This window comes from Armigeres subalbatus, chromosome 2, assembly GCF_024139115.2.
Source record: "Armigeres subalbatus isolate Guangzhou_Male chromosome 2, GZ_Asu_2, whole genome shotgun sequence".
NCBI classification, from domain to species: domain Eukaryota; kingdom Metazoa; phylum Arthropoda; class Insecta; order Diptera; family Culicidae; genus Armigeres; species Armigeres subalbatus.
In genome coordinates, this window is record NC_085140.1 from 136243168 (window position 1) to 136261883 (window position 18716).

General features: G+C 40.9%; 1 protein-coding gene across 2 annotated transcripts in view; it reads right to left on the reverse strand.

Moving 5' to 3' along the window:
* The window catches only part of LOC134210897 (semaphorin-2A), a 367095-nt gene that overhangs the window by 118015 nt on the left and 230364 nt on the right, over positions 1-18716 (reverse strand). For both annotated transcript variants that reach the window (XM_062687324.1, XM_062687323.1), the window contains exon 3: positions 3467-3554. In XM_062687324.1, coding sequence (XP_062543308.1) covers positions 3467-3554 — 88 coding nt within the window. The remainder of the gene's footprint in view (positions 1-3466; positions 3555-18716) is intronic.

Below are 18716 nucleotides of genomic sequence, written 5' to 3' on the forward strand. Positions count from 1 at the left end.
CTCTTGGAAGGAGGGCTTCAGGCCTCTTGGAAGGAGGCTTGAGCCTCTTGGAAGGAGGCTTCCAGGCCTCTTGGAGGAGGCTTCCGAGCCTCTTGGAAGGAGGCTTCCAGAGCCTCTTGGAGGAGGCTCTGAGCCTCTTGGAAGGGAGGCCTGAGGCCTCTTGGAAGGAGGCTTCCAGGCCTCTTGGAAGGAGGCCTGAGGCCTCTTGAAGGAGGCTTCCGAGCCTCTTGGAGGAGGCTTCCGAGCCTCTTGAAAGGAGGCTTCCGGGCCTCTTGCAACGAGGCTTCCAGGCCTCTTGGAGGGAGGCTTCCGAGCCTCTTGGAAGAAGGCTTCCGGGCCTCTTGGAAGGAGGTTTCCGGGCCTCTTGGAAGGACGCTTCCAAGCCTCTTGAAAGGAGGCTTCTGAGCCTCTTGAAAGGAGGCTTCCGAGCCTCTTGAAAGGAGGCTTCCGAGCCTCTTGAAAGGAGGCTTCCGAGCCTCTTGAAAGGAGGCTTCCGAGCCTCTTGAAAGGAGGCTTCCGAGCCTCTTGAAAGGAGGCTTGAGCCCTCTTGAAAAGGAGGCTTCGAGGCCTCTTGAAAGGAGGCTTCCGAGCCTCTTGAAAGGAGAGTTCAGGCCTCTTGAAAGGAGGGCTTGAGCCTCTTGAAAGGAGGAGGCTTCCGAGCCTTCTTGAAGGGGAGGCTTCCGGGCCTCTTGAAGGGAGTTGAGGCCTCTTGAAAGGAGGCTTCCGGGCCTCTTGAAAGGAGGCTTCCGAGCCTCTTGAAGGGAGGCTTCGGGGCCCCTTGGAAGGGGGCTTCCAGGCCCTCTTGAAAGGAGGCTGAGGCCTCTTGAAGGAGGCTGGGGCCTCTTGAAAGGGCTTCCGGGCCTCTTGAAAGGAGGCTTCCGAGCCTCTTGAAAGGAGGCTCTGAGCCTCTTGAAGGAGGCTTGAGCCTCTTGAAGGAGGAGGCTTCCAGGCCTCTTGAAGGAGGCTCTTGGAGGCCTCTTGAAAGGAGGCTTCCGAGCCTCTTGAAAGGAGGCTTCCGAGCCTCTTGAAAGGAGGCTTCCGAGCCTCTTGCGTTCGCTGAGTTAGGTAACAAAATTCGCTCTGTGTAAACTTGTTTTTTTTTTCTTTCGGTGGCTGTTTAGAAGTTTAGGATTAAGTTAGATATGAAATTTACTCTACTAAGTCTTCATGTAAGCATTATGGCTAAATCAAGTTAAAGTCTCCGGTCTATAATGCGGCAAACTATTTTGCCTACCATTAAGACACCGGGGCAAGCTGAACGGTGTTTTCAAAGTTGAAATTCGAAGTGCTGTAAAAAATCACCCTTTGATATACTTTGAATCCGTTTGCGATGTTTGCTAGTTCGGGCCAAATATTATACATAAAAAATAAGCAACCTTAACAAACTTTTTTATAAATATTTTTATATTAAAATTATTTTTTGAAATGCATCGTTTCAACTTGCCCCGCAAATCGGGGCAAGTTGAAACATTGCTTTATATTCAGACGTAAGCTAATTTTGTCGTATTAATAACGGCAAAATGTATGTACTCAGTGAGACTCAAGAAGCACGAGGTTGTAAATGTGGCTATAATACTGTCAGGATTCGCATAAGAGTCCCATGTTAGTTTTTGACAATTTTGATTTTCTTCCAGAAATTAGCTTAAAATTGTCACCTGTTTGAGAAGAACTGATAAAATAGTAGGCTTTGCTCTAGAAATTTGAAAACAAATCCCACTTTGGTTGTCTCATCTTGATATCTACTCGCATAAAAATTAGATTCCAGATTTTGATAGGTACTCTTTTACACAAACAAATAAACTTAAGTATGGTCCATTTAATTGTCCCACAGCAATAAATACGGATAAAGAATATTATGTCAATATTTTGAATCGTTGTTTCAACTTGCCCCGCATCACGCATTTCTATTTGTCCCGATGAGTTGAACATGCAGAGCAATATCAAACAACCAAAATACAGAAATTAAAACGGGTCTTTCAACGATTTTTCATATTCATTATGCTTATTAAACATGGAATGATTACTTACCGTGAAAATTTGATGAAAAAACTCTTCCAAACATCGTTTTGAGACCTGTTTCATTGGCACGTCAAATAGTTGGTTTGGATTTCGCAAAGGGCGAAAAATAAACAATGGCAGGGATTGCCTTTGAAAGATGCAATCTATCGGGAATGGCAGTCAGAAAGTGCGTTTAGGCGACTAGTTTGATGAAAAAAAAATATCAGAGCATTCGGTCATTTCCTATCTGAATTACAGCTTCCGTTTCAACTTAACCCGCATTTTAAATTGCCCGATAGACCTAATGTCAATTTGTATAGGCCAGTTATTTGGCCATATTAACTAACTGAAGACTGGTTAAATCATTAGCATAAATTGAGGTACATATAGGAATCCATTGACCCATTGCTTCTAATTTTCCAACGAAAAATGATAAACTAGTATATTGTGATTTGACACATACGAGCAATGTTTCGTACGGCAGTATGTAACTAAATTCTTGCATTACAGCGACACACTGTCAAGCACTCATGCTACATGCTCATCGCCTTAAATATGTATTGGGGCCAAATCTCTGCCCCACGTCTAAAACTGCACAACCCACAACATGTTTCTGTACTTAGACGCGGCTTACGGTAGTAAGTTGGTTCCATTCTATACCAGGTGCAGACGAAAACAATCCGATGAGCAGCACCACAAGACGAAGAAACTGCAGCTCCCATCCTCTGCATAACTAATGCCATTGTACACACTCTCCACATTAGTTAGCGAACTGTTCCGAAATGGGGTTCCTTTGTATCTACAAACTGCGGTGCGGTGGCAGGATTATTTAAATCTGATTTCACGTTTCCCGCTAATTATTCTACGCTGCTGCGTGTTACCTACTTCTTTCCGCTGAACGCCTTTCCAGTTCTAAATAAGTCACGGACAGACCGAACCGAAAATGGTTGGGATGTGAAGCAAAAAGTGTAACGAGCATGTTTTGGTAAATATTTGTAGGGTACAGCAAGGAATAATCACAAAGTTTTTACACGATATTAAGCAACACATCCATGTTTAAAATTTTTAATATTTCAAAAGGAAAACAAAAGCATTTACAAATTCTACAATTATTTGGAATTAAATATCCAAAGCAATTCATCAGCCCCACTATCCTCTGTGTGTTTGGAAGAGAACTTTAAATTTGTTACTCGTTTCAGTTCGCAACTTTTCCCTTTGGTAGCAGTTTCCCTTCCCCCATCGTCGACAAAGAGGATTAATTATTTCATGTAATTAAAATTTTTACAATCCTTTTCGATTTGGGCTCATGGATACGTGAAAACCTTTCAAAAGGATGAACATTATAATAGAATGACACCAGGTGCTTGCAGCTCTGGGAACGTTGCACGTGCGTGTCGAAGTACTTAACGGTATGAGCATAGTAATATCAATGTGATAGTGGAGTTTTCGACTTTGTCTTTCTACTTACATTGCACCCACGTAGAGAGAGTCCCGCTCCTCGTCCAGGTAGAACGTTCGATAGTAGAACTTCCCACACTGGAACTCCCGCACATGATCTGAAACGAGAAAATGAACACAATTTTGGGATTAGTTTCTTAGCACTGGATTGGAACTAACGAGAATGTAGGCCAAATCGTTCAGCAATATCCGAGAAGTATAAAAGTACCAAAAAAACAGATAGGCACCCATCTCCCCCGATCGGTTTTATTACATCCTTAATGAGTCACGTTCCTACTTTCGGGTGATCCCTGGTTCGTACATCTTCACCAGGCTTCGTTCGTACGGATACCACGGTCATCCGGAACGTTTGCACTAAGTCAGCTAATTAGGGTGCTTTTTATTGGATTACGGTAGTCTTATGCGGGCCAGCGAAAACGACTCGATGGAAAAGGATTTCCCGGAAGCAACATTTTTGTGTAAAGGATTAGCGCTACCATTTTTATTTCTTGCTTGCCTGCTGGAAGGGCTGCTGCTGTCCATTAGCGCACCATGTCCTGTCGACATCAACCGACCGACCGACGGTCCATCGGGAATAGAGTGGTATGATGCTCTGTGTGTGGGACTCCGAAGCATCTCTCGAATGCGTTGCCATGCCGGAGGAACATTAAGTTAAGCTTTTTATTACTCCAGGGGCACCAGTGGCGTTTGACTTTTTCTGGGGAGGACGGGTTTTACACTGTTGGGTGGGGTAAATCAAAATCAATCTTGCAAAATATTTCAACATTATACACGCAATTACAAAGTTTTTATTCAATAGATTAAAGATGATTCGAGAATTACTTCTTTCAGTTTTGCGTCCTCTTAGAAAATATTGCAGGCTCACTTAGGTTCTCAACATTATTTATTATTGGTGTGAGCAACATCTGCTAGCTAACGAATTCTCAGATTCGACTGAGATTCATCTTTTTTCATTAAGAAATATATTCTCAATTCATTTTCTGACGAAATTTAGCACTGCGTGTAAACTTCTCTATTCCTACCTCCGCCACTGGTGCAATCATCGTCACCAAGTCCATCCTTTCTTCGGACAGTTCCAGCATCTCGAACTTTTTCCCCGGCATTTCTCTGGAACTCATAATTTTCTTTCCCAGTGGAATTAGTAAATGAGAAAGAAACACCACGCTGCCAATGGTTTCTATTTTTTCTCTCTCCTTCTGTTCATCGCCTGTCCGCTGCTGGGTCGCAGATATCCACAGATGAATGAACGGAAAACTGATGAAACTCGTCGAGGTGGAAAAAGCTTTTCCGTCTTTGTCCAAGTGTCACATCTTTTTTCGCTCTCCATTCTTTTTGGTGTTGTTGTGGCTACCCTGGCCTTGCACATTATTGGCGCAACTGTGAATGAGACGATAGATCGATACCGGGTCGAAGCTGGCGCGAGCTGGAAGGGGGACGAGGCTGGATTAGTTGCCACCAGAGAAATTCCGCAACGAAATGGGAAAAACTTTCGGACGCTGTGAACTAATTTGAACTGATCGATAAGTTGAATTCCGGGCAAATGTGCCACAACCAAGCGACCAACCAACCAACCAACCGAAACTTCGGTTGGTCCGTTGTGGTGGCTTTTGCGTTGTTCAGCAGCGGCCAGTCAGTCGCTTCGGCTTCGGTATCACCGACGAACAAAGGCGAACTACGTGATTGACATGAATTCGTTCTGATTTGAATCCTTGGGAAGATGGATGGTTCTTTGTTTATGATTTTGTAGAAACTGAAGCACCGTCATCCACCGTTGGGGAGTGTGATGTGGCACAGTTTGCGCTACCTTTGCATAATTACGACCCAGTCAGTGGATGCATTTCTCGGAACGGCACATAGTTTTCTAGAATTGATGGAATGTGTCGAGAAATGCTTTCACATATCGGAGCATCATCAAGTGCCTCACGTCGGTCACGTTCTTTCGGACTTTGACTTACGTGGGCTGGGCTGGAACGTTTCGCAGGTGTTCTCAATTTTCGAATAAGCCCGGTTTCGTGGAACAGGAAGATTTGTTCGTAGTTGAGTTAAGCTTGGAATTAATATGCCAGTGGATGTCAACCCGTGAGCATTGCGTGAGTGAAGTTTTTAATGAGAAGGGATGAAAATCAGCCCAAATCAGAACTTACTTGGGTGATTGTTTGTTATACATATTCAATGCAACGTTGACAACTTTATGCTGGTTATAATTCCTAATTGGATAGATTTCTAAAACATAATTATGTTCCAAAACGATGAGCCGTTCTGATTCATATTAAATCTTTCGACTTTGTTATAGAAATGTGTGAAAAAAAATCTCGTTCAGCCGAAAAAGGGTCCTCAGGAACATCGAAAAAATCGGAGAAGTGATCAACTCTAAAAATTCGATGTCACGAGCTACTACTTTCTTTTGTTTTTTTATATATGGTAAATTGATCGCAAAAATAATTTTGTAAAGTGACTTGAGTTTAACACTATGGCTTAAATGATCCGAGTTTTATGGCCCCACTTGAGATCAATTTGAGATCTTTGGATTTTGAATCTGCGCACATACTACGAAGGCTAAGTCGATCAGTTGCTAGATTGCTTTCTTACTGGCCACCGATGATACGCTACTGAAACCAGAATCGACTCTGTACATCTCGATATTGAAGGGACCATCGAGATAATGAGAGATCCAGAAATGGAAGTAATATTAATTTAATTTAATTTAATTTAAATTTAATTTAAATTTAAATGGATATATAAAAATCAATCTATGTATGTATGTTCGCTAACTACTTCTGAACCACTTGGCCGAATTCAACCAAATTTGGTACACACGTTCTCTATCCTCAGGGGAAGTTGACAAAGGGGGTGGGAGGGTCATCTTTCTTCTTCTTCTTCTATATATATAAAAATCAATCTATGTATGTATGTTCGCTAACTACTTCTGAACCACTTGGCCGAATTCAACCAAATTTGGTACACACGTTCTCTATCCTCAGGGGAAGTTGACAAAGGGGTGGGAGGGTCATTTAGAAAAGGGGGAGGGTTTGTTTGAAAACGAACAATTATGTGTAACTTGCATCTCCTAGGACCGATTTCAATCAAATTTTGTACACATATTCAATATAAGGAGACAACCATATGAGAGTGTAATCTTTGAAAGGGGGAGGGTCTGGAGGGAGGGTATGGTTCAGAAAACGGGTAATTCAGAGTAAATTCTGAACCCCTGCACCGATTTCAACCAAATTTGATACAAACATTCTCTACCTAAACAAAAGATAACAAAGCGGGTGGGGCGGTCATTGTAAAAAAGGGAGGGTATGGGGGAGGGTTGTCTTTATAAAACGAGCAATTCAGTGTAACTCCCAACCCCAGTACCCATATCAACCAAATTTTGTACACATATTCACTAAGAGTAGTCGATCATATGGAAAGTAAGTAGTAGTTCAGAAAACAAGCAATTCAGTGTATCTTTTGAATCCCTGGACCGATTTCATCCAAATTTGGTACACATTCTCTATCCTAAGGAGAAATAACAAAGGGTGGTATGATCATTGGGAAAAAGGGAGGGTAAGGGGAAGGGTTGTATTTAGAAAAAGAGCAATTCAGTGTAACACCTAACTCCCAGGACCGATTTCAACCAAAATTGGTGTACACATTTTCTATCCCAAGGAGAAGATAACAAAAGGAGGTGGGAGGGTCATTGGGGAAAAAAGGGAAGTTATGGGGGAAGGGTTGTCTTTAAAAAAATGAGCAATTCAGTGTAACTCCCAGGATAAATTACAACCAGATTTGGTACACTTATTCTCTATTTTTGGAAGATGTTTATTGAAAAGGTAGAAGGGCCAAACAAATATATAAAAATAGATTGATACAAAGGAACAATTCTATGAGCGGTAGATCTACCTCTGTGGGTTTTGTGCTACAGCATTGGACATTTTAATTGAATAATTTACTTTTCAGTCCCTAGCAAAGCCGAATACATATAGCTATTAGCTATCTATATATCTCGGATACTTATTCAACGTATGTGACGTATGTGATTTTGTAAACAAAAATTTAAACGTTGATTTCTGCAATCTGATAGCACTCCACGCAAACCATCGCCACATACAGGTAGGGGGAGGTTTCGGCTACATGTTCGTTGTGTTGGTTTTGCGTAGGAGTGCCATCATATTTGACAAATCGACGTATGCATCTTTGTTTACAAAATCACATACGTCACTTTTGAATAAGTACCGAGATATATAAAACTCAATGTTTGTATGTTTGTGTGTATGCTCCAGCCTAACTTCTGAACCCATTATTGTATTGTTTAGTTATCGATCAATTTAACCATTTATCGAAATTATGGTTGCCCAGTGACAAGCAATGATTAATGTGTTTCCTTCTGGATGGTGAATGTGATCCCTTCTTTAAAAATAGACGTTTGCGGAATAAGGCATCGGTGGATGTTTTTCCTTCTTTAGAAATAAACGTTTGCCCGGAATATGGCGATTATGGGTTTGCTCCCTTCTTCAAAATCAGTCAATGTTTTCAAATGAAATCTGCCTTCTTCTGATCAAATGATGAAGTATCGATAAGAAAACGCAATTATCCTGTTGACCAATTGGTTTATTCATTTTCCGATTGTGAAAAAAAAGTCTGCGAATCAAACTGGCAATTCCGAGCAAGGCCGGGTACATAAAGCTAGTATTAAATGGATACTAGATCAAAAAAGCTCGTTGCTATGAACAACGATAACAAAACAAATCATTTCTTGTTGTTGATGTGTTTGTTTTTTCGTTTCAAAGATGGTCTAGTAGACTAGAAATTTAAATATATCAACAAAAGAAGAGTGAATCCTGAACAAAATATGATCAGAACATATTGAGCTAGAGAGAGATAAAGATAGGGAGGTTATCGAGATGTAAAATGTAAAAATTTACATGTATTGGACTGAGAAAACAGGAGCATATGCGACCGTGTGATGACAGTGCCGTTCCTCTATACACCAGATCTCCTAATTTCGCCCTTAGAGTGCAATGTTGAACAATAAATTCGAAAGTACATCATCCTGCTTTAACCGATTCAATACGGATGGGTCATATATGACCCAAGACGAAAATCAGCTGTCAAAATTCAGTTTTAAGAGACAGAGCCTTGCTTTCTTCAGCAAAAATGTTAAAAATTAACTGTTCCATCCAGTAAAAATATTGCCCAAGTCAGGTTATGGTCACTAGGATGATCTAAAGCATCCAAACTATCCTTGAGTTCTAATTTTGATGTTCAATTATTTAATCAGAATGTGGTAAAAAATGGGGTTGATTCCTTACCCCATTTTTTACCACATTCTGATTAAATAATTGAAATTGAAATGCTTTATGATAATATCTCGCGCCTGTCCAGCAGTATAACAGATCTTTTCCAATACCTACGATACTCCAAACAGTTCTTGAACTCAGATCTTAATATTCAAATCGGTCAACAAAAAGATCAACGATGTCCCCACTATTTTTATGAGTTGGGACAGCTCCACGGTTTATCATTACACCATTACAGACACACCACAGAATTCGTTCGACATCTACGACACTCCAAACTATCCTTGAGTACAGATCCTAATGTTCAAATCGATCAACATGCAGATCTTCGATGTCCCCACTAGTTTTATGAGTTGGAATAGCTTCAGGAGGACCTCGTAACACCATTACAGATAAACCACAGAATTCCTTCGACATCTACGACATCACTCCAAACTATCCTTGAGCGCAGATCCTAATATTCAAAACGATCATCATGAAGATCTCCGATGTCCTCACTAGTTTTATGAGTTGGAATAGCTCTAGAATACCTCGTAACACCATTACAGATACTCCACAGAATTCGTTCGACACCTACGATACTTCAAACTATCCTTGAGTACAGATCTTAATATTCAAAACGATCAACATGCATATCTTCGATGTCCCCACTAGTTTTATGAGTTGGAATAGCTCCACGGGATTTCGTGACACCATTATAGACACACCATAGAATTCGTTCGACATCTACGACACTCCAAACTCTCTTTGAGATCAGATCTTAATATTCAAATCGAACAACATAAAGATCTTCGATGTCCCCACTAGTTTTATGAGTTGGAATAGGTCCACGGGATTTCGTGACACCATTATAGACACATCATAGAATTTGTTTGACATCTACGACACTCCAAACTGTCTTTGAGCGCAGATCCTAATATTCAAAACGATCAACATGAACATCTCCGATGTCTAAACTATTTTTACGAGATGGAATAGCTCCATGGAACTTCGGTACACAATTAGATATACACCACAGAATTCGTTGAAGATGTACGAAGATGTATTTTCAAATCGATCAACTAGAAGATCTTTGATGTCCCCACTATTTTTATGAGTTGGAATAGCTCCACGGGATTTGGTTACACTATTAGAGACACGCCACAGAATTCGCTCGACATCTACGACACTCCAAACTGTCTTTGAGCTCAGATCCCAATATTCAATTCGATTAACACGAAGTCCACACTATTTCTATGAGTGGAAATAGCTCCACGGGACTTCGATACACCATTATAGACACATAACAGAACTCGTTGAACATCTACGACACTCCAAACTGTCCATGAGTACAAATCGATCAACATGAAGATCAGCGTCATCTCATCTATTTTTATGAGTTCGAATAGCTCTACGGGACTTCGTTACACCATTATAGAATTCGTTGAACATGTACGACAATACAAATTGTCCATGAGTTCAATTCTTTATATTCAAATCGATTAACTAGAAGATATTCGATGGTCTAGCATGAATTTATCGCCAAAAAATTGTATGGTGAAGGACATCTAGGGAAGATCGATATAGTACGTCATACGGAACAATTACCATTTTCAACACCCCTCTCCCCTTCGCCACTTCGCCACTTCTTGTAATGAACCTCTAGTTTTTTTTTTTCATTATTCGTCACGCACTTTGTGAATACCTTACACAAATTTCCTCAATAATGAGAGCATTTGTCGAAAAAAAAAACAATGACCTGTTACCTGTTAGTCTACTAAATATTTTTTTGATGATTATTGAGAAACTTAACTATTGGTTCCTTTTGGTACACTGCTTTCAAAAAGTCTACTCCTAGTGTGCTGCATGTTTGCAGCAGTGCACCAGAGCTTAACATGACGATTCGAAAGTTTTACCACAGATAACAGATATTTAAGCTAGAACAAATTTTATGGAAAATCCTGTGTAAACTTTTGAATAGATATACGTTGGTCCACTACTGCCTTCTACTTAACTGATTGCGGCAGTACATACGGACGCAGCTGATTAACAATCGTTGAACGCAGCCAATGCGTTTAACAGCCGCATTCGGGCTGCGTTTTCAATAACAATAATCATCTCCAATCGATTGCCAAACGCGGTCCCAATTTAAAATACATTTGAATTAACGGTTGCCGATGTTTACACACGTATCGGATGCCAGCCTCAATATCTGTTATCTGTGGTTTTACTGAAGCGCCTTCTGTTGACGATCTCGCAGAATCACATCAAATGGTTGCAGAGGAACTGAGAGATTTTTTTTAGCAACATGTTTTAGCTATTACATTTAATTCATTTTGGGATAAGTATGGAGAAAAGCATTTGAAATTAAATTTTGTGATATTATTCATATGTAAATTACTTTACTCTTACATATAAATGTTAGTCTTAGTAACATCCACTTCCGTGCAATACTGAAACCAATTATATTGTCGATTGAATGTGTTGCGAGCTTTATTCAGTTCTTGGTACGCAATTCTCATTTATTGGTTAGACTGTCATCTCATGATACCCCTTGGTGGTTTCAATACGTATAGAAATGGTAAACACTTGGTTAAACATATCGTATAAAATATATAATATGTATAATAAGTATGAAACAAGTAAGTATGAGAGTACCAACGCCTTCAGGGTGCAACTTACTCTCAAATCTGATCGATTATGGAGTAGCAATAATTCATATGTATAGCCCAGCCGGTCATCAAGGGACGCCGTGGTACCCGTAGACCAAGCTTTATTCTATCACACTATAGACGATAAAAAGAACAAAAAAAAATGTTGATGCGATGTTTGTGATCACAATAACACGTTTTTTTTTCGTACGTACTAGGGTGGTCTAACCGGTAGTACCGAAACCGGTAATACCGGTATTACCGGCCAATTTTGGATACCGAAAATACCGGTTTTAGAGACGAAAAATACCGGTATTTTCGGTATTTCACATTTTGCTGTCAGAATAAAAAATCTCGAATAGTTTTCACCTACATATATCAGCTAAACTGCAAATTATCGCATATCTGTCCCATATAAATAGGAAATCAAGCATAAATGGGAGATATACAGCAAAAATCGATCATCATCGTCATGTTGCTTTATTCTCTTAGTCATCTGTCAAACTGCCAATGACTTTTTTCTTCAATGAACATTGTTGACATCGTCAAGAATTTTCTCGCAATAAATGAAATTGTGAAAAAGGTACGTGCCATAGCAGTTTTTTAAATCTTTATTAAAGTGATTTTTCTTATTACAAGAGTTCATCACTGAGCCATAGTAGTGTTTCTCAGAAAAACGTAAAACACGATTATGCCGCAAAAATATGTCCGTTCTGAATTCGGAAAAGAATTGACCTCAACGCACGCTGAAATAGTATGTTATCTATGCTCAAACGAATCTAAGTATTTATTTATTTATATTTATATTTCATCTGACTGTATGGTCTACATGAAAACTTAATTACTTTTTGGAGCATTGTCAGTCATTAAAATATCTTGTCAAAAAATACCGAAATCTAGATGCGTTGATGTTGAAGTCGAAATAAATGGCTCATTCGTTGAAGCGACGAATCATAGCGACGAAGCAGCTTTCGGCGGTATGAGTTGAAGCTTTAATCCGAATTGAACTTCGGTGATGATTTTTTGGGCGTTTGAGGAAATAATTTAAGCCCTCGAACCTGTTCAAGCTGCTGTGGAACTACTCTGCCGTGAGTTCTGCACGATCGTTTTGCTTTTTTGAATAATTCTGCCATAAAGAAATTGATCAGAAACGATTTTCTTCAAGACATCTAAAGCTACTTTGATTAAGAAAGCGGAAAATATATTATTCTTATCATTCCTGATGCGAACGTTGAAACTGAGAGAACGACCATTCCTGAGGATCTGTACGAAGAAGATGCCTTTGAAAGGATTAAGGGAAAGTGTTTCACACTGATACGGTTTTGGAACCATTCGTCAAACTTCGGTTGAACTGAAGAAGGGATTTTCAGTAGTTCAACATTGCCAACAAAATCCAATGCGGATTGGGAGATGAGTCACTCAGTATTTTAGTTACTAAACCAATTAATTACTTAAGTTTCGCTTTTCCCAGCTCAACAAACAAAACTCATTGTTCACATTCGAAGTTTTTCACCCAAAAGTCCAAATCAAAAGTTTTTCATTTAATACCTGCAATTTTGACAAAAACCGGTATTTACCGGTATTACCGGTATTGACCCCACCAAATACCGAATACCGGTATTTGTCAAAAATTACCAATACCGACCACCCTAGTACGTACGTATTGTGTACGTAATGATGTCCATTTGAGCAAATCCAACTACAGTCGACTCTCCACATCTCGATGTTATGTATCTCGCCCGAGCAGCACAAGTCAGGCATAAATGGTTGCAGCAACTTTATTGTGACCAAATCTGGTGACATATGAGTTGCAGTAACCTACGTGGTACATGTGTGCTGCTAGGGCGATATCTCTCCATATGTCGATGGTTTCCTCAGTCCAACTAACAAACAAGCTTCAGAATCCATGAATCACTCTGTTGGTCTTTTAGACCCCCAATATCGGAACTCATGTATGGCACCGTAAATATTCCGGGATCGTTACGATTTGTATATACTGGTATATTGATGTCCCATGGGGTTTCTACAACTGACACACACGCTCAGGATCCTATGATTCACTCTGTTGGCCTCGTAGACCTCCAATATCTGAACTCAAAAATCGTTTGGAGTACCGTAGATATTCTTGGAATGTTTTAATTTTCATATACTGGTGTAATGCTGGGAGCCCTCCTTAGCCGTGCGGTAAGACGCGCGGCTACAAAGCAAGACCATGCTGAGGGTGGCTGGGTTCGATTCCCGGTGCCGGTCTAGGTAATTTTCGGATTGGAAATTGTCTCGACTTCCCTGGGCATAAAAGTATCATCATGCTAGCCTCATGATATACGAATGCAAAAATGGTAACCTGGCTTAGAAACCTCGCAGTTAATAACTGTGGAGGTGCTTAATGAACACTAAGCTGCGAGGCGGCTCTGTCCCAGTGTGGGGATGTAATGCCAATAAGAAGAAGAAGAAGAAGACTGGTGTAATGATGTCTCATGAGATTTTTACAACCAACACATAAGCTGAGTTGCCTTTGAATCACTCTGTTGGTCTTGTAGACCCCCAAGATCTGAATTCAAGAATGATTTGGAATACCGTAGATACTCTGGGAATATTGTATTTTGTATATACTGGTGTAATGATGTTCCATGGGGCCTCTCCAGCTAACACACAAGCTCGGAAATCAATGAATCACTCTGTTGGTCTTGAAGACCTCCAGTATCTGAACTCAAGAATGACTTGGATTACCCCAGGAACTCTGGGAATGCTGTGATTGGCATATTCTGGTGTAATGATGTCCCAAGGGGTTGCTCCAACTAACGTACAAGCTCAGGACCCTATGAATCACTCTGTTGGTGCTGTAGAACTTCTAGATCTGAACTCAAGAAAGGTTTGGAGTATCGTAGCTATTCTGGGAATGTGGATGTTTTTATATATTGACATAATTACGTCCCATGGGGTTTTTACAACTAACACACAAGCTCAGGAACCTATCAATCACTCAGGTCTTGTAGGCCTCCAAGATCTGAACTCAAGAATTGTTTGGAGTACCGTTTATGTTTTGGTAACACTGCGATTTGAAACTTTTACCCCATATTTCTACTTTTTCATGGTTTGCATACGTTTTTGAAGCAGAATGTCCAAAATTTATGTTGAAATACGACGAAAAAAAAATCCGTATTGAATCGGTTAATCTATGTAAGGTCACAAACGAGGTTGACACTTCGTCTGCAATCCGAATACTTGTTTTCGAGCCACGTTGCACGTATCAACCTTATCAGTTTCACCGGAAAGCCACGTTCAGAGATTATCTGCCACAGCTCATTCATTTTCACTAAATCGTACGTTGCGTTGCTTTGAGATCAACAAGCAAATGGTGAATCTGCAAGTTGTACTCCCGGAATTCATCAAAGATCATCTGCAAGCTGAACATATCATCCGCCGTTGATCGACACTCACGAAAACCTGCCCGTTATTCACCGACAAAGGACTCTTCAACCGGTCTCAGTGTGTTTAACAGAACACGCGAAAGAATTGTGTTCGTCGAGTTCAGAAGGGGGATCCCTCTGTAATTGGCACACTCTAGTATGTGCCCTAAAGATTGGGCATATGAGGCCATCGAACCAGTTGGTAGGGAATTATTCATCCTGCCATATTGGTAGAGCGGTTGTGGTAGATTAATTGATGCAACTGCTCACTTCCAAGTTTGAAAAGCTCGACTATGATCTCGTCCTTACCAGCAGCTTTACTGTTTTCAGGTCATTTAGAGCCTTGGTGGTTCTACAGCTTGACCTCATGATATACGAATGTAAAAACTGCAACTCATTCAGAACAATAGAACATTCAGAACAAAATACTCGTTTACTGTCTGTTTTATGTCACTGGCTACGCATCCATGCCAACCGTTCTGGCTTGGACTTTTTCATTGGATTGAAAATTTTATTCCATGTAACCTTCTAGTTCGAGTGTAAACGGAAGTGGAACTGACGACGTTGTGGTTTTTCCAATATTTCACTTTTACTATTAAATAACTTCTCTCATATCATGGTGAAAAGTAAGATATGGGAAGTGAAGAATGAGACGTCTCACTTTCATTTTTATACTAACTTCTGTAAGTGAAAGTGAGAAAAGTGAATTAGATCAATGAGAAGTGGGAAGTGAGACGCAAAAAATAAAGTTAATAAAAAAAGAATATGATGACGAAGCTGCAACATTTGATCAACCGGCCAAAATTCTTCGCGGTGCCGGACCGTCAAACGCCAACGTATCATCGGCCTCTGTAGCACGACCAACTGACAAGTTCTGGATCTATTTAACCTAATGTATCGGAAGCCGACGTCGAAAAACTTGCTTGAATGTGGACTTCGCTAGGATTGCTTGAATGTGGACGAAGCTACTCTGAAATCTCTGATACCGAGAGACAGGCAAGTGTCGACACTGTCATTCATCTCTTTCAAGGTAGGAGTCAGTCTAGCATCGAAATCGAAAGCTATGGATCCTCTGTCATGGCCACAGGGGGTCGAATTCCGCGAGTTCATTGACGATAATACCCGCACTCAAACTTTTTGGAAACCAGCCCAGAACGTGGATACTGGCCCTGTTATCAGCATTTAGAAGCTACCTCCGTTCGTGAAGTCTCTCCTACTGTCGCTTCTATTCTTCCTCATTCCGCTACCAATTATTCTCCGCTCACCGTCTACTACCAAAACGTCCGTGGATTGAGGACAAAAACAAGCGCTCTACTCAATTCACTGCTGTCATGTGATTTTGATGTCATCGTATTCACAGAAACATGGCTCTATTCCAACATCTCGAACTCCCAACTATCAAGCAACTACACCATCTACCGATGTGATAGAAACTCTCGCACCAGCGTATTTCAGCGTGGGGGAGGTGTCCTAATCGCAGTGAGAGCCGAGCTGAATTCGAAAGCCGTATTTCTTGAAGGCAGCGATGATCTTGAGGAAATTATTATGAAAGTTATGCTACCACATGAGTCCATCTGTCTGTGTTGCATCTATATTCGACCGCGCAGTCCCGCCGATATTTACGCTAAGCACGCTGAATCCCTTATGCGTCTCCTCGAGTTAGCTGACCCTCGTGATACCATGGTAGTCATGGGCGATTACAACCTTCCTAATTTGGCCTGGTAATTCGACGATGAAGTACATGGTTTTCTGCCACTAAACGCCTCATCGGAACAAGAGCTTGTAGTAGTTGAGTCTTTGCTAACCACAGGACTGCAGCAAATCAATGATTTGGTTAATGCGAATTGTAAACTTCTCGATTTAGTCTTCGTCAGTGATTCTGTTTGAATCACCTGCTGCCATTTTGAAAGTCGATCCTTACCACAAGCCATTTGTTTTGACGCTCGAATGTTCCTCTGAAGACTTGCAACTCCCGCAGTCGAATTCAGCTGCACGGAACGAATATAACTTCACACGATGTGAGTTTGATGTAATCATAATTCTTCCGCCGATAACACTTCAGCAAATCTCTTTGCTGAGTTCTTTCGCAGTGTCTTTGAGTCAGATAACCATTCACCGCCACAACAGTATTTAGATGAGTTACGAAGCTTGAACATCCATCTGCCGCAGTTTTGACACGGTTTTTTAACGCTCTGAATGCAGTTGACGTTTCGAAGGGACCTGGTCCAGATCAGATTCCACCGTCGTTCATAAAGAACTGTGCAGCCTCGCTGGCTGTCTCAGCCCTGGCAATTTTCAACCGACCACTCGCGGATGGCGTGTTCCCTGATGCCTGGAAGCACGCATCAATTACACCGATCTTCAAATCCGGTAACATACATAGCGTGGAAAATTATCGACCCATTTCGATCCTGAACTGTTTGACAAGCTTCATCCAGCCGTTAAATCCGTTATATCAGAATTCCAGCATGGATTCATGCAAAAACGTTCGACGATCTCTAATTTGATGAGCTTCACCAATAGTGTTATTGGATGCATCGAGAAGCGGCAACAAGTCGATGCTGTGTATATTGAATTTTCGAAGGCATTTGATAAAGTTCCGCGTGATCTTGCTATTTTGATACTGAACCGTTTTGGTCTACAGTTGTGGATCGTCAACTGGATTCATTCGTATTTAACTTAGAGAAAAGCCTTCGTTAAGGTTCGTGACGCCACTTCCGATGAATTCGAGATTCCGCCGCCGCCCTTTATTTTTTGCGCTATTTATCAACGACGTTTGCGATCAGATACACTCGTGCAAGCTGCTTTTTTTGCGGATGATCTGAAAATTTACCGAGTCGTGAAGTCAGCTTTAGATTGCTGTGCACTTCAAGCCGACATTGTGTGCTTATCATCGTGGTGTCAGATAAACGGAATGCAAGCCAATGCCACCAAATGCAGAATCATTACTTTTTCCCGTGTTCACTCACCAATCAGATTTGACTATTCGATGGACCATGATAGTTAACTCCATAAAGGATCTTGGCCTTACCTTGGACATTAAACTTCGGTTCAACGAACACATCTCAAAGACAATCTCTAAAGCCAACACTATGCTGGGCTTCCTGCGCCGCAACTCTGCACAATTCGATGATGTTTATGCTTTGAAAACACTATACTGCTCATTGGTCCGAAGCATTCTTGAGTACGGAGTTCAAATATGTGCTCCTTACCATGCGATTCATGCATCACGCATAGAAAGCATCCAGAAACGTTTCGTCAGATTCGCATTACGACAGCTGCCATGGACCAATCCAGATAACCTGTCGCCGTATGAGCACAAATGTACGCTCATTGGCTTGCAAACACTCTCCAAACGTCGAACGTATTTACAACGACTTTTTATTTTTGACATGATCCGTGACAACATTGACTGCAGTAGCGTGCTCCGGGAAATCAACTTCCACGCACCTAGCCGCCGATTACGCAATCCCCGATTGCTTTGGACCCCGGTACACCGCACTGCTTACGGTTACTACAAACCACTTGACAGATGTTGTAGATTGTTTAACGATGTATGTGATATGTTTGATTATAATGTTAGTAAACTCGTCTTCAAAATTAGGATTAAGATACTCTAGTCTGTGTGGTTTTGGACCAAAGATGAAATAAATAAATAAAAAAGTGAGAAATGAGAAATCAGAAGAAAGTGAGACGTCTCACTTTTCATTAACCACTTCACACTTTTCACAGTGAGAAATTAGAAAGAAAAATGAGAAATAAAACGTTGGACGTCTCACTACCCACTTCTCAATCTCTTTTCAGTGAGAAGCGATTAGTGATAAGTGAGAAGTAGAAAAGTTGAAAGTTAAAATCAAGCCATATTTTCTCGCGCCGCCGCCGCCGGCAAAAATGAATCGGCGCGCCGCCGAATATTTTTTACCACGTCGATGGCT